This window comes from Erpetoichthys calabaricus, assembly GCF_900747795.2.
Source record: "Erpetoichthys calabaricus chromosome 1 unlocalized genomic scaffold, fErpCal1.3 SUPER_1_unloc_2, whole genome shotgun sequence".
Taxonomy (NCBI): domain Eukaryota; kingdom Metazoa; phylum Chordata; class Cladistia; order Polypteriformes; family Polypteridae; genus Erpetoichthys; species Erpetoichthys calabaricus.
Genome location: NW_026261585.1, coordinates 38,840 through 56,252, shown reverse-complemented (window position 1 = coordinate 56,252; position 17,413 = coordinate 38,840). Strand labels below are relative to the sequence as shown.

The 17,413-nt window shown below is 41.6% G+C and overlaps 1 protein-coding gene across 1 annotated transcript; it reads right to left on the bottom strand.

The window, feature by feature from the left end:
- Positions 1–376: 376 nt before the first annotated feature.
- LOC127526355 (gastrula zinc finger protein XlCGF57.1-like) lies at positions 377–15,108 on the bottom strand. The gene is made up of 2 exons (XM_051921675.1): positions 14,685–15,108; positions 377–1,655 (listed from the first exon to the last, which is right to left on the bottom strand). The coding sequence occupies exons 1-2, from the start codon at positions 15,106–15,108 to the stop codon at positions 613–615; spliced, it is 1,467 nt and encodes a 488-aa protein (XP_051777635.1). The 3' UTR covers positions 377–612.
- Positions 15,109–17,413: the final 2,305 nt, after the last annotated feature.

Below are 17,413 nucleotides of genomic sequence, written 5' to 3'. Positions count from 1 at the left end.
TTAGGCACATGGTGGAGGCTGTAGGGTCTTTGGTGAGAAGCCGTTTGTATGACGCCCTGTTCTTTATTTTGTTTCTGGAAAAGGAAAAAGGATATAAACTTCTATGTCTCCTCCATGTTGATTTGTTTATGACACAACACTAAGTAGGATGGATTTGTGTCAGTTACATGTGCTTACTATTGATGATTCTAAATTGGCCCTAGTGTGTGCTTGGTGTGTGGGTGTGTTTGTGTGTGTCCTGCGGTGGGTTGGCACCCTGCCCGGGATTGGTTCCCTGCCTTGTGCCCTGTGTTGGCTGGGATTGGCTCCGGCAGACCCCCCGTGACCCTGTGTTCGGATTCAGCGGGTTGGAAAATGGATGGATGGATGGATGTGCTTACTGTCCAGGCAGGAGTGAACCTCACACTTTAGTCAGGACAGTTCAGTTGTACTTCTCTCCTGTGTGAATTCTGGTGCGTCTCTGAAGTGTACTGCTCTCAGAGATTTGTTTGCCACATTCCAAACATCAATATGGCTTCTCTTTGAGATTCATTTCTCAACAGTAGTTTAGTTTGCTTACTTCTTAGGACACGACTGAACCTCACTCTTGAGTCCTGAAAGGTTCTTGTTTTTCTAGACTGATTTTTGAACAGCTACCCTTTTTATTCTGTTGTGAACTCTTGTGTGTCTCTGAAGATTCTCTATCTGTGAAAACTGTTTGCCACATTCAATACAGCAATATGTCTTCTCTCTAGTGTGAACTCTCGTGTGTTTCTGTAGATGGCCTATTTGTGAAAACTGTTTACCACATTCATTACAGCAATATGGCTTCTCTGCAGTGTGAACTCTACTGTGTTTGTGAAGACTGCGCATTTGTGAAAACTGTTTACGACATTCATTACAGCAATATGGCTTCTCTCCGGTGTGAACTCTCGTGTGTGTTTGAAGACTGCTTATTTGTGAAAACTGTTCACCACATTCATTACAGCAATATGGCTTCTCTCCAGTGTGAACTCTCATGTGTATCTGAAGACTGCCTTTATGTGAAAACTGTTTACCACATTCATTACAGCAATATGGCTTCTCTCCAGTGTGAACTCTCATGTGTTTCTGAAGATTGCCTTTATGTGAAAACTGTTTACCACATTCATTACAGCAATATGGCTTCTCTCCAGTGTGAACTCTCGTGTGTATCTGAAGATGGCCTTTTTTTGAAAACTGTTTACCACATTCATTACAGCAATACGGCTTCTCTCCCGTGTGAACTCTCGTGTGTATCTGAAGATGGCCTTTTTGTGAAAACTGTTTGCCACATTCATTACAGCAATATGGCTTCTCTCCAGTGTGAACGCTCGTGTGTTTCTGAAGATTGCCTTTATGTGAAAACTGTTTACCACATTCATTACAGCAATATGGCTTCTCTCCAGTGTGAACTCTTGTGTGTATCTGAAGATCGCCTGTTTTTGAAAACTGTTTACCACATTCATTACAGCAATACGGCTTCTCTCCAGTGTGAACTCTAGTGTGTATCTGAAGATCGCCTTTTTTTGAAAACTGTTTACCACATTCATTACAGCAATATGTCTTCTTTCCTGTGTGAACTCTCGTGTGTTTCTGAAGAGCACTCCTGTTAGTGAATTCTCTGCCACATTCCACACTGCAGTGATCTTTCTTTCCTGTGTAAAATTTAAAACAAAAAGGAAAAAAAATGCACTTATTTTCAATTCGCTGCCTTATTATCAACATTAACTCACATTAAATACATGATGGGCTGGAATTAGGAACAACCTTTGATCAGCATAAGCAATTATAAAAATTTTGTTGTACTTGGAAAACACACTTAATTTGTTAATTTTACATTCTCTATTACAACTTCTCACCAGGGCCACATGTATAAAACTTCCTTATGCTCGGCCACATATATGAAAGCTGTTTCTTATGAAAAGTTAGGATTTATAAAACTAGAACTTGCCATTTAAATTGGCTCAAAGTTCCCTCAGGTTTTGAGCATTTGTAAGTCCCATGCAGACTTTATTTGTGTTGGCATTTTAGCAACTCCAGGTGGAAAAACGAAGAACTGAATAGAAAATCTCATTTCATTGTACATTTCACATTCTGATGTTTGACAGGCTACACAAGAAGTGAGTTTTGATGTATCACAATGATGGCTCATGATGATGACTTAGCTGATTTAGACTCCCTACTGTCATCCTCTTTGAAGTGTGTGCTGAACTGCAGCCTTCATTACAGAGACCACCATGCAGAAATCACACAATCCCTTTTCTCTTACAGGTCTTTTCAGTGTGAACTGCCTGACTGGTGAGGAATCTCTCAGTCACCCTGAGCCACGTAATGCCATCTGTATGGGATGGTATACTTAAGACGGTAGAGAGATACATGCAATATCGTTACCATCAGGGTATGCAAGTCGTGATGAAAATGAAATCTGCAGCAACGTCTGCTGTGTTCAGCAGTGGTGGTCTTACTTGGCCTACAAGTCCATTTATGATTACTGAGCTCACCAGTGTGTTCTTTCTTGTTATTGACATCCCAGACAGTTGAATTGGGTAATCTTGAGGTTTTCCGATGTCTCTATAATAATAATAATTCATTACATTTATATAGCGCTTTTCTCAGTACTCAAAGCGCTATCCACACAGGGAGGAACCGGGAAGCGAACGCACAATCTTCCACAGTCTCCTTACTGCAAAGCAGCAGCGCTACCACTGCGCCACCTGTGAGGATTTCATTATTATTTTCCAGCTTCTTTGACTTTCATTGGCACAGCTCTTGTCCTCAAGTTGAACAATGGCAACTACAGATACCAAAGGTAGTCTGTAGGTAGGAGTAAGCTGAGGTGTCTTAGGCCTGCAAGACTAAAGCAATGAAACACACCTGAGGAATCACAAACACCTCTGGCACCAATTGTCCCAAACATTACGGTGCCCTGAAATGGGAGAACAATTCAGAAAAAGTGTTGTCATTTCTACAAGGTGTGACTGAAATGTTTGCAAATCCCCTTAAATGAAAATCAGTAATGTGTACTTTAATTACATCTGAATTATTTAATTTGTAATTTTAAACAGTGGATTAAAGGAGTAAATGCAAGAAGAATGTTTCATTGCCTCCACCATTATGGAGGGTACTATATAAAATAGAATGCCACGCCAAGCATGAAAAGTGCACCTTCAATAATTAGAATGTGTCCTGACGTTTATCCACACAACTAAAACCACTTGACAAAAAAAAACAAACAACAAAATGTCTTCTTTCATTCACCAAAGCGAAAGAGAGCAATGGATGAGTGACGCCTCAGTGCACAGGCCAACAGAAGCTGCATTGACCTCCGAAAAGAATTAGAAGATGAGAAAACCGAGGAAGAGCATAGCTCTTGGTGTTTCAGCTCTACAGGGTAGTGACCGGTGACACCAGGACTGGCAACCTTTGTGACATGCTGGTGACATTTATACTCACTATTATAATGTTAAAGGGTATCTAAAATCAGGACTTGCTTATGTTGACTAAGCTAAAATTTGCCAGGTTTTACTGTCAATTTAATCCAATGTGTTTGTTCATGTATGGAATTATTATCTCTGTTATGACTGCAAACATCAAGCAGTCCAAGCCTGCACTCAATGAAGAGTGCTATAAAGAAGAAATACAACTGAATTACACAGTAGTTTTACACAAATTAATCAGTCTTGAATTAAAAGTGCCCAGTTTTTGCTGTTTATTGTGAAATCAGCTTGTATTTGGTTGACTGGTCTACTGATTTCATGAAATGGAATATGTTAATCTGAGGACACGCGCAGCACTAACAGAGTGCACAGCGTGGAAACTGATGAAGAAAATAACTGCTGTTTGGAAATATCTTAAAGAAGACAACACACAATCTAATGCATTTCTGGATACATTAGAGATACCACAAATAGATACTCTCAGTGCAGAGGAATTAGATAAACCTGTGGCGCTATCAGAAATACTAGATGCTATAAAGTTACTTCAGAGCGGGAAAGCAGCAGGCCCTGATGGCTACCCTGTAGAATGTTATAAGAAATTCTCCACTCAGCTAGTTTCCCTCTTATTAGCAACATTTACAGAAGCCAGAGACAATCAAATTCTACCTCAAACGTTTCACCAAGTAATAATCACTGTCTCCCCTAAACAAAATAAGGACTTATTACAGTGTGCATCATACAGGCCAATTTCACTTTTGAATAATGGTTTTAACTCTTTTAGGGCGGATGTCGACTTTTGTCGACAGGAGGGGTTGAGGGCGCATGTCGACAAAAGTCGACATCCAGGGATAGAGGGCGAAAATCAGCTGTTAATGGCGACAAAACACACTGTCACGTCACAGGCATTCCCTCTGTGCTTGGAGGAATGCTAGACTTGTTGACTCAGCAACTGATCCTTGCCTGTGTGTGAGTTGCAAAATGTAAACAAATACTAACAAAGACAAGATGGCATCAACATCTCACGAGGGAGTGAAGCGAGTCGAGAAAAGAAAATACTCAGCAGAAGACATTTTGCGCATTATCGCGGAGCCGGACTCTGATTTTTCAGAGTCGGATTTCATAGACAGTGATCAAGAGATTGAGGAGCCGGCGTCAGCCGATCGGAGACCAGCCGATGCCGCCCCAGCTGCTCAGCTGGCAGCTGAGCGCATTCACGCTGCCAATACACCTACGGCAAGGTTCGCATGGGAGGAATACCCAGAAATTGATCCATGGGAGCCGATCTGGCTACCTGACTTCACAAGAAGGCACGGCTTGCTGCTGGACACAATGGATTACAAGCCGCTGGACTATTTCAAACTGTTTTTTCCTGAGGCAGTTTTTCAGCTGATATCTGAAGAGACAAACAGGTATGCAGAACAATTTTTTGAATCGCGGGATGCGCTCGCTCCGCGATCTCGTTTTTCGAAGTGGAAACCCACAACAAAAGACGAGATGAAGGGCTTTGTGGCATTGCAGATTGAGATGGGACAGGACTGGCGATATAATTTCAGGGAGCATTGGTCCAAACGTGCTTTGTCACCGGGTGGCTTTGGACAGGTTATGCCGCGTGATCGGTACATGCTGCTGAAAAGCTTCATTAACTTTTGTGATAACAAGGAGCAAATTCCAAGGGGTGAGCCAGGCTATAATCCCATGTACAAAGTTCAGCCCCTGCTTGACATTGTGGAGCCGACGTATAAACAATTTTATCAGCCTGGCCGTGATTTGTCTGTGGATGAATCCATGATAAAATATAAGGGACGGCTTTTTTTCAGACAATATATGCCAGACAAGCCCACCAAGTATGGCATAAAGGACTTTGTACTGGCAGAAGCAAACACTGGTTTCTGCCTGAAAGTAATTACTTACACAGGAAAGCATTCTTTTCAGAGAGAGAACTGTCCTTTGACAAGTCAGGTTGTGCTGGAGTTGCTTCAGGGCTATGAACATTTGGGACATGTTGTGTACATGGACAATTTCTATACATCGCCAGAATTGTTCATGGAGCTACAGAGCAGGGGAATTGGAGCTTGTGGCACAGTCAGGGTGAACAGGAGACACATGCCTTTACAGCTGAAGCCAGACAGGCTGAAGATGAAAAGAGGTGACAATCCTGTTTTCATGGGGGCGGATAACTTGGTGGCATTGGCATGGCATGATGTCAAATGGGTCACTTGCCTTACTACAGTTCACACTAACAATTTATGTGAAAAAACAATTCATTCGAAGGGAAACCCAGAAGGTAGGAAGCTGGACAAGCCTGTTGCTCTTGAAGAGTATAATTGTAAGATGGCTGGAATTGATCGACTGGATCAGATGCTGGGGACATATGCTTACGGCCATAAGTCCACCAAGTGGTACCACACTGTGTACCATCGCCTGCGTGAGATTGCACTCACAAATGGATATATATTATTCAAGCAGGCAAACAGTGACAGCACTATGACTGCGGCAGATTTCCGCAAGAAGGTGGTTGACAGCTTGCTGGCAGAATATGTTGGAGTGCCTTTGGCAAAGCGAGGAAGGCCATCACAAAGAGCAGTGCCAGACAGGCTGACTGAGCGCCACTTTCCTGCAACACATGAGGACAAAAAGTACAAGCCTGACTGTGTTGTGTGCAGCAACAGACAACTGAAAAAGAGGCACCAGTGCAACACGTATTGTAAGCATTACAACGTGGCAATGCATGCAATTGGCTGCTTTGAGTGTTATCATACTTTGCAGGACTTTGCTTTGTAACATGTACAGTATGCAAAACAATAATATGTTAAACTATATAGTATGCAGGCTCATACAAAATGAAAAACAGTTATATTAGTCAAAAATAAATATTTTTTGTTGATTTGATATGTTAAACAATTGTTTTGTGTTCTTTTTTTAAAAAAGTTATTTTCTGGAAAAATATTCAGCCCTGGGAGAAAAGAAAAACAAAAAAAATTAGCCCTAAAAGAGTTAAGATGCTTTCAAAAATCCTAGCTAGAAGGATGGAGAAAGTGCTGCCTTCGGTAATATCACAAGATTAAACTGGATTTATTAAAGGTCGACATTTAGCTTCCAATCTTCGACGCCTGTTTAATGTAATATATTCACCAGCAAAGTCAAACACCCCAGAGATATTATCATCGTTGGATGCAGAAAAAGCATTTGACATGATTGAATGGAAGTACCTTTCACTGCATTAGAGAAATTTGGGTTTGGCCCCAACATTTGTGCATGGATCAAACTACTATACAGTGAACCCTCGTTTATCACAGTTAATCCGTTCCACACTCTACCGTGATAAATGAATTTTCACGAAGTAGGATTCTTTATTTATAAATCGAATATTTTCGCAGTTAGAGTATAGAAAACCTGTTTACAACCTTCTAAATACGTTTTTTAACTTTATTAGAGCCCTATAGACATGAAATAACACCCTTTAGTCACCATTACACTCGTATTACCTAATATATTAGACAAAATAAGAGAAAATAAGACATATTAGATGTTACAAATATCATTATTACTAGGCTCACCCGCCTTTAAGGCGACCGACTTTTATCCTCAATTTGTGTGCACTCCATGTGTACATCAGGCATGTAAGTGTAGGGAATGAGAACATCAAAGTGCCCATTCATAACATCTCCTGAAAACCTAAGTTTTTTTTATCCTCGAGTGCCTGTCCAAAGTCGTACAATGTCAGCCCAAATCTGTACTGCTAAAGACGGAGTTTCATGCACTAAATAAGCTATAGATGAGAATAAGCAAGCACCATCTCCCCTGATATTTACTACACGGTGAAGCATTTGTACTCCATCAACATTAATTATTTCCAGAGACATAATTTTGTCTATTTTTCCAGCACATCGCGCACAAAAGAAAGGGAATGATAGGAGCACCAGAACTCTGCTCACATCGTGTCGCTTCGTACCGCAAGCTGCAAGTAGTAAGTCTGTGATAAGCGGAATACCGCTACGCTTTGCACTCACGGGACAGAAGGACAATCCGACCGCTTTTATATAGTAGATTATTGTACTGTACATTTAATTACACACACACACAGTTCTTACACACAACCACTAAACTATGAAGGCATGACCTCAGTAGGAGAGTCTTCAGGAGGTGCAGTATCTTCAGCAGGTGCGTCGTTGTCTTCTTCCGCTGAGAGTACTAGGAGTAGTAGCATGCGCTTTCAGAGAACTTTTATCTAAGCCCCACGATGGCTCCTAAATGTGCTACTTTTTCTAAGCCTTCTGACAATGAAATTAAGCGCCGGAGGAAGATGCTTACCATCCAGGAGAAGGTGAAACTCTTGGATATGATCAAAGATGAGAATACCCTACAAAAGCCTCCTCACACATATGAAAAGATAGCGCCAGCAACTGCCAATCAAGATGTTCTTCAGCCGCACACCCAGACACCCACTGCCTACTCCTAGTACTCTCAGCGGAAGAAGACAACGACGCACCTGCTGAAGATACTGCACCTCCTGAAGACTCTCCTACTGAGGTCATGCCTTCATAGGTTAGTGGTTGTGTATAAGAACTGTGTGTGTGTGTGTGTAATTAAATGTACAGTACAATAATAATATGATATTTGTAACATTTAATATGTCTTATTTTCTCTTATATATTGGGTAATACAACTGTAATGGTGACTAAAGGGTGTTATTTCATGTCTAGAGGGCTCTAATAATGTTTAAAAACGTATTTAGAAGGTCATAAACAGGTTTTCTATACTCTAACTGCGAAAATATTCGATTTATAAATAAAGAATCCTACTTTGCAGAAATACATTTATCGCGGTGGAGTCTGGAACGGATTAACCGTGATAAACGAGGGTTCACTGTACACTGAAATTAACCACATATTGTTAATTAATTTAAGGCATCTGATTGTAATGAGCCTGTAACAATATAATGGTTCATGGAATGGCCACACTATTCCAAATACCATAGTAGCCTTAGCATTGTTACTCTCAAGTATTCATCCCACTGCATCTGAGTGTGTAATCACAGCTCTACAGCAGCTGATCAGAAAGAGAATTATCCGGATACAGCATCAATTACATGCTGTCTATTTGAACTGCTCTCATACAGCAATGCTTCAGAGCCTTTCGTGTAGGGACATTGCAGTTCAAAAACAGTTTCATCCCAAGAGCTCTAAACTTACTCAATCAGTTCAAGTTCACCTTGTAGAACTGTTTGTACTTATAAGTACAATTACCTCACTGTAAACTTGCGATACAGTTATAATATTGCACAACCTGAGCCACTTTATAAAGCGCATATTTACATATGATGACAATATCATTTTTAAGATGAAATGCAGAAAAATATGTTTATTACATTATACAGATATGAAGAGGATGAAGAATGGAAAAGGCATTGGTCCAGATGACATAGCTGTGGAAGCAGGGAGGTGTTTAGGAAAGATGGTAGTAAAGTTTTTAACCAGATTGTTAAATGGAATCTTAAAAAATGAGAGGATGCCTGAGGAGTGGAGAAGAAGTGTACTGGTGCCGAATTTTAAGAATAAGGGGAAAGTGCAGGACTGTAGTAACTATACGGGGATAATATTGATGAGCCACAGCATTAAGTTATAGTAAAGAGTAGTGGAAGCTCAGTTAAGAAGTGAGGTGATGATTAGTGAGCAGCAGGATGGTTTCATGCCAAGAAAGAGCACCACAGATGCGATGTTTGCTCTGAGGGTGTTGATGGAAGGAGCCAGGCCAGAAGGAGTTGCATTGCATCTTTGTGGACCTGGAGAAAGCATATGACAGGGAACCTCGAGAGGAGTTGTGGTATTGTATGAGGAAGTCGGGAGTGACAGAGAAGTATGTAAGACTTGTACAGGGATATGTACGAGGGAAGTGTGACAGTGGCGAGGTCTGCGGGAGGAGTGACGGATGCATTCAAAATGGAGGTGGGATTACATCAGGGATTCTTATTTGCAATGGTGATGGACACGTTGATAGACGAGATTAGACAGGAGTCCCCGTGGACTATGATGTTTGCTGATGACATTGTAATCTGTAGCGATAGTAGGGAGAAGGTTGCGAAAACCTTGGAGAGGTGGAGATATGCTCTAGAGAGGAGAGGAATGAAGGTCAGTAGGAACAAGACAGAATACATGTGTTTAAATGAGAGGGAAGTCAGTGGAACGGTAAAGATGCATGGAGTAGAGTTGGTAAAGGTGGAGGAGTTTAAATACTTGGGATCAACAGTACAGAGTAATGGGGATTGTGGAAGAGAGGTGAAAAGGACAGTGTAGGCAGAGTGGAATGGGTGGGTGGAAAAGATTGTCAGGAGTAATTTGTGACAGACGGACAGACGAGTATCAGGAAGAGTGAAAGGGAAGGTCTGCAGGACGGTAGTGAGACCAGCTATGTTATATGGGTTGGAGACAGTGGCACTGACCAGAAAGTAGGAGACAGAGCTGGAGGTGGCAGAATTAAAGATGCTAAGATTTGCATTGGGTGTGATGAGGATGGTCAGTATTAGAAATGAGTACATTAGAGGATCAGCTCAAGTTGGACGGTTGGGAGACAAAGTCAGGGAGGCGAGATTGTGCTGGTTTGGACATGTGCAGAGGAGAGATGCTGGGTATATTGGGAGAAGGATGTTAAGGATAGAGCTGTCAGGCAAGAGGTAAAGAGGAAGGCCTAAGAGGAGGTTTATAGATGTGGTGAGAGAGGACATGCAGGTGATGGGTGTAACAGAACAAGATACAGAGGACAAAAAGATATGGAAGAAGATGATCCGCTGTGGCGACCCCTAATGGGAGCAGCCGAAAGAAGAAGATAAAATTTTAACATCATTTAAATAATATATATTGTTAATAATTTAATATGTGAGGACACGGTGTCGCAGCGCTAGTGATGTTCTTGCCTTGCGCTGTATTCTTGCTGGGATTGGCGTGACACTGGATGGATAGAATAATTAAACATGTACTGCAAAAATATTTCAATGTTCCTTAAAAGTTTTGAAGAATTGACATTCTAAGCAGATGGCTTGACCTCTATTACAGGGCTGATTGTGTGGTGATTGGTGACTTGGAGAAAAAAAAGGAAGGACAGGAATTGAGGGTTTGCACGTTCTAAAGAGACAGTACTGCTGCAATAAATTATTTCATCGAAGGTCGCGCACGGCTCAGCATGCATTTTGATGGAGGCAGGAACAATCTCTGGATGAGGTGGCAGTTCATCACCGTCACTGCACCACCGTGTCCCCATGTTTAACAACGTGCTTTAATTCCTATCATCATGAAAATGATATCAAATATACATCTCAGTATTTAAATTATTCACAGAGCTGTAATATCACGAATGTAATGGATTCTGTGTTCTGTCAGAGGAAGAGAAAGCCTGTTTAAGAAGCACGTAGTGATTCACACACATACAGCACATAGTCTTGAAATAAAAGTGCCCAAATACAATACAAAGCATTTAACGCGCTACTTTACTAGTTTCTCAAATCCCAACATAACTAAATTAAACGATTTTAAGATGAAGTTTATGATGTTCTACTTTAATGACAAAATAAACTACATGATTAAAGTGGAAAGTTCAAGTTTAAAGTTGACATTTCGAGCTTTTTTCCCTACTGTGTGTCTATTTTTTTTTTTTCTCTGTACCCTAATAAGCTTTCATAGGACACTCAGACGGTGGGCTACGACTCGCCTTTTCATAGCGACTTTGATATCTGATAACTTCTTTTTTATTTCGGGCACTGTGCGACTTTGTGAACTTGAACTTTTGAGTTTCTCCGCCACTCTGTCACTCAATCAACTTTCTTTTGTTATTTATATCACTGTTTAAACCAACAAATAGTACGTTTTTCCTTTGCCTCCACTTGGTATTCGCTGAAATTCTTCTATTTCCCCCCCGTGCTTTTGCCATTCTCTTTTCACAGAACGCTGAGCTTAAGAACTATTTAAATTGATTTGCATATTGAAAGAGGTGTAATTCTGGGAGGAGTTGTGAAGTGGTGACAGGCGTTTGCACATGAGTTACTTTTCACACTGACCAGGATTTATGGAGCAGAAGAACATGGAAGTTGGTGTACGCACAGATTTATGCATCTGGAATTTTTTGTGCGTATTTCTGCTTTTGTCCGTTTGCCATGTTTTAGTGTGAATTCTATGCACTGCATTATGCATGAGGCCCCTGGAGTCAATCTGGGTGCCCAATTAAAGGGGCCAATCACCACTATTCAATTGCCAGAGTAGGGAGGAAGAAGGAAAAAACCTGTGAGGAGGAGTGGAGGTTAAAAGGACTGGAGACAAGAAAGACTGTGCTTGGTGTTGTGGACATTGTGCTCTTGTGAGGAGCAAAGAAAGTGTCTCTCACCTATAAATAAAAGTGTGCTGTGTGGAGAAACTTGTGTCCTGCCTGTCTGTGTCGGGTTAGGGTGGCTTGTACACACCCTGGGCTTCACAGTGTATAAAACTCAAAAGAGCAATGCATGCAAGATGGCCCAAGAATCTCACAGAACTAGAAGCCTTTTGGAAATATGAGTGGGTGAAAATCCCCAAATAAGAACTGAAAGACTTTTAGCGAGCCACAAAAAGTGTTTACAGGCTGTGATTTCTGCCAAACGGGGTGTTACTAAGTAAGGACCATGCAGGTGCCCACACTTTTTCTTCATACCCTTTTATCTTTTCATTATTTTAAAAAGGTAAATAATGGAAATAAAAAAGTAATCTTGTTTAAAATATTAAAGAAATTTGTCATCTTCAGCTTTATGCCTTTTGGAGATCAGGTCATCTTTTTCTTACTTAGCTGGTCACAGTAACAGAAATTTTGCCCAGGGTGCCTAAACTTTTGTATGCCACTGTGCCAGCTTTGCTGTTAGGGAATTCAATCTCTACAAGTTGTGTGAATGGATCAAGACGAGCGAGAGGGCCATTCATGGATTGTTCTTTGTCTGCCACCTCCTCTTAGACTCACCCAGTCATGAGCACAAATCTCCACACAACATCACTGGGAGGACCACTGAGGCAGACCAGTCATGCCAACCTGAGGAGTGGTAAAACTGCTCAGGCAACATAAATAGAACAAAAAAAGTTAAAAACTATTAAACTACTTCACTGCTCCTTAATAGCTACTGTGATGGATGGCCGGCTAAATATTCCGGCCCACACCTCCAGGCCGCCAGGTGGAGCTCTCCCAACAGCATGGAGGTTCCCCGAATTCCAGCAGGGCCTTATGGACCTTGTAGTTTGTATGCGCAGCCCTGCTGGATACCATGGGGACCACCGGGAGCCGCTGTGGGGAGGCTCTCAGACTGCTATGTGCCCTATAACCTGGAAGTACGTCCTGGACACATGAACAGGAGAAATGACGTGCTTCCAGGTTGAAGAAAAGGACTTTTACTCTGACCCGGAAGTAATGAGGACTTGTGGATTGTTGGACAGGAACCACTTCCGGGTCAGGGGGTATAAAAGGACTCTGGGACAGCCCAGACATTGAGCTGAGCTGGGAGGAAGGGTGGCTAAGTGTCTGGGAGAGGAGGATTGAGAATAGTGTATTGGTTATTGATTTATTGTATGTGTAGTGTGGAGCGGAGGGTGCTTAGTGCACAATATTATAATAAAAATAAGAAATATTATACTTTTACCTGGTGTTTGGCGTGGTACCTGAGGGTTCAAGGGAGCTCTAGCGCCCCCTACTGTTACACTACCAAAAAAAAAAAACGAAAGTGTTTAGGAGCAAAAGTCATATTTAATTCACACTCACATAGAAGGAGCACAGACTAACACAGAACACACAGCCTTTGTCACTTTATGGGATAAGAATGATGTGAACATGTCAGTCTAAGTTGTTTCTCCAATCCACCGCTTCAATGTGTAATCCAAAGGTTTGACGTTTCATCCAAATACTTCTTTTAAGGATGTCACAAGAACCTTAGAAGAACTGAAGAGATGTGTAAAGCTGGCAAATGTGATAAAAGAATTTTGAAAGACTTGGGTGTCCATCAATGCACAGAAAGCCATACTGTCTACAAAAATGGAGGAAACTCACTACTGGAATGGGCGGCCCACAAAGATCACAGCATGAAAGCAGAGGTGAATAGGAACCCAGACAGGCAGAGCAAAGGGCCTGCAGAAGTCTCCAGGACTTGAGAAATTCTCTGTCCATGTGCTCTTATGGAGAAAAGCGTAAGAATGTAGTTTACAGAAGGGCAACACCAAGGAAATCAACGCAATCTAGCAAAACCATCACTGCACATCTTAAAACTTGTAAAAGATCATCATGATGTTCCAGAACAGACAATGTTCTATGAATGAATGAGACAAAAGTTGAAGTCTTTGGACAAAACATGCAACACCATGTTTGGTGGTAATACAAAAGTGGACATTGATACTAAACACTCAAGGTGAATGGAGCATCATGGTTTGGCCTACATGTTTCTTCGTGGCCTGGAACACTTGACATGATCAACGGTTACTGAATTGAAAATATTACCAAGAAATCTGACCGAAAAATATCAGGATAGTAGAAGCTTAACAAAAGTTGAGTGATGTTACAGGACAATGAGCCCAAACACAGGAAGAAATCAAAAACAGAAAGGGTTAAACATACGGTAACTGGTGTTCTGGAATGGCCAATAAGAGACACGAGATGCTGTGGCCTGACCTAAAGAGAACTGATCAGAAAAGGGCTCTCAGGGATGAAGGAACTGAAAAGGTTTGGAATGAAGGAATGGGTTAAAATTCATTGCTGATCAGTAGCTACAAAAAGTTTTGTTTAGGTCATTACTGTTAAAGAAGGGTCAACCAGTCTGTAAAGATAGGAGGGTCATGGAGTGGACTGTGAATGTTTAAACGATGTGTTCAGGACTGACAAGAAGCCGGCCAATTGTTTGTGTTATTACAGTAGTTTAGGACAACTGAGGCCGTCTGTAATCTGAGCTTAGTTGAAGATCGGACCACATTGTTAAGAGGAATTAATATGGATACCCAGGAAATTCCAGAGGGATCAATACCTTTGTCTTGCTATTGGACATTTGTGTAGCACTCTTTATCGAGGATAGGCTGAGGACTTTTGAATAAAGTCACTATAATGGAAGAATAGCCAGTTGCTAAACTTTACATAACAATAGATGAAATCTCACACTAAATTAAAACCCACAATAAAATAAAGTATTTTCACTCCATTTCTAAGTTTCTCATAAAAATCATAAGACCCAACCCTAAATCTTACACATTTTGATTTTGCACTTACTTTTTCCAGACTTCTTTGAAGGTGGTCGCTTATTTTTCTGAGCTCTAACAGATGCAGTTTCCTCAGCCCTCATTGGTTCAGACTCTAATGATTCAGACTTCACATTGATAGAAGGCTCTGGAGATGAACAGTGTCTGCTATGAGAAGAGTCTAACCTGGTCACCATTCCATCTTGACACCCATCATGACAGTGGTCTTCTTTTATACTGTCCAGATTTGTATGTTTATGTGTCTCAATACTGACAGACTTCTCTTCTGGTTCTTCTTTAATGCTCACTGGCTGCAGTTCACTGTCCTCCTCCTTGATGCTCAGACATTCCTGTTTAAGGTAGATGGACTCCCACTGACAGTCATCCTCCTTAATATTTATAGCTTTCTCCATGATATTTGAGTCCACATCACAGGTCTCTTGTTTCACATCCATTGAGTTGTTCCAGTAAACAGCAGCTTTTTCTTTTTCTCTGTGAAAAGAACAGGAATAAACTTCATTAAAACTTCATCACTTATATCTGAAGACACTTGAATATCATTTTAGAACAGGCTCTATGTTATGGTTTATGTAAAGTTAGACAGTTTGTGGCATGCTGACAGTAACTCATTGCTCTTCATTTCAGATTATCAGATGTGAAAAAAACTTGGGAGTGGAGCGAAGGTCCAACAGAATCTGAAAGAAGAAGACCATCCGGGACCACCAGGTGCTCCGGTTTCCTCCCACATTCCAATGACATGCAGGTTAGGTGCATTGGCGTTCCTAAATTGTTCCTAGTGTGTGCTTGGTGTGTGTGTGTCCTGTGGTGGGCTAGCACCCTGCCCGGGGTTTGTTTCCTGCCTTGCGCCCTGTGTTGGGAGAGAGAGAGAGAGAGAGATACTTTATTAATCTCAAGGGGAAATTCACATACTCCTGCAGCAGCATACTGATACAAAAACAATATTAAAGAGTGATAACAATGCAGGTATAACAGACAGACAGTAACTTTATATAATTCAGTCTGTCGCTGAAGCTGCTCCTCTGTCTGGAGATAACACTGTTCAGTGGATGCAGTGGATTCTCAATAATTGATAGGAGCCTGCTGAGTGCCCGTTGCTCTGCCACGGATGTCAAACTGTCCAGCTCCATGCCTACAATAGAGCCTGCCTTCCTCACCAGTTTGTCCAGGCGTGAGGCATCTCACTTCTTTATGCTGCCTCTCCAGCACACCACCGCATAGAAGAGGGCGCTCGCCATAACTGCCTTATTGCAGATGTTGAAGGACGCCAGCCTTCTAAGGAAATATAGTCAGCTCTGTCCTCTCTTGCACAGAGAATCAAATCAGTATTGGCAGTCCAGTCCAATTTATCATCCAGCTGCACTCCCAGGTATTTATAGGTCTGCACCCTCTGCACACAGTCTGCTCTGATAATCACGGGGTCCAGGTTGATTTGGAAGTCCAATGTACTGAACAGGACCAGAGAAAGTACAATCCCCTGTGGCACTCCTGTGCTGCTGACCACAATGTCAGACCTGCAATTCCCGAGACGCACATACTGAGGTCTGTTTGTAAGATATTCCACGATCCATACCACCAGGTATTGATTGGCTCCAGCGGACCTCTGTGACCCTGTAGTTGGGATATGGCGGGTTGGATATTGGATGGATGGACCTCAGTAAAAAGCAAAATTTCCCCATTGTGGCAAATAAAGTTCTACCAATTCCATTCTATCTATTGCTGGACACTGGATTTGCATAATCTGTTTGTTTAAATTGGTGCACATGTTTTTAATTTTATTGGGTATAACATCAGAAGAGTGACTTTGATACAATACATATGCCACTTGAGCCAGTTAGTGAGGGAGGTCGTGGTGGTCAGCTTAATAATTAGGGAGTTTGGTCGCAGGTGGACACACAGGTGACATCGCTGAGTGGAGACGAGACTTGTACTGGTATTTCTTAAGAGGGCAGCATTTAATGTGTGAGGTGATTACTGTGCTGTGAGAAAGACAACCACCGTGTGGACTGACTGAGGGGGCATTTGAGCTGGTGGTGGTTTTTAAATTGATTTTATGGTCTTGGGTTTACTTTGTTTTGGGGGGGGGGTAGATCTTGCTGACTGAGGTAAATCTTAGCCCTACTTAATAATTAATCCACAAATCGATTATCGAATAGCGATACGCTTTTTTATGTTATGTTTAACAGTGGCTGTTGTTGGGCTCCGTTTCCTCAAATTGTGATTATTTATGGAATTAATGTATTTACCAGCTTTCTGCTGGTCAGTTGAAGGTGGCATTTGGAGTTGTAAATCAATCTGCACCACTTTCTCTTTAATCTTTGTCAAATGAGCTTGGACTGAAGGAATACACGGTAAGTAATCAAAATTTAGAGTAGGAGGTGGCGACGGTGAAACAGGATGATTTGAAGTAGAAAATGCACTTGAATACGTGAAGTGAACTGGAGACACACACACTGATGATTGAATAGAAAAGACACGAGGGAAGCCACAGGAGGATTCACTCGAGTAAAGTTTGGCACTGGGTTGGAGGTCATGCTGCTCGCCCCTCACTTAAATCGTGTGCAGTAACTCCGAGTTGAGCGAATGAGAACTTACACATCCATAAAACGGTATCTCCAAACCCTGAGCACTTATCTTTGTTTGTCTCTCCGTGTTCAAATTCTTAATATGAAGACTTTTCAGCGAGACATTGCACTCTCAAATAACCTTACAGTTTTTATATAAGTTAATATGAATCTATGA

Coding starts and splice junctions, on each gene's coding strand:
- LOC127526355 (XM_051921675.1), bottom strand. CDS start 15,108: ATGGATGTGAAACAAGAGACCTGTGATGTGGACTCAAATATCATGGAG. Junction 1,656..14,684: donor TTCAAAGAAGTCTGGAAAAA/GTAAGTGCAAAA, acceptor AATTTTACACAG/GAAAGAAAGATCACTGCAGT.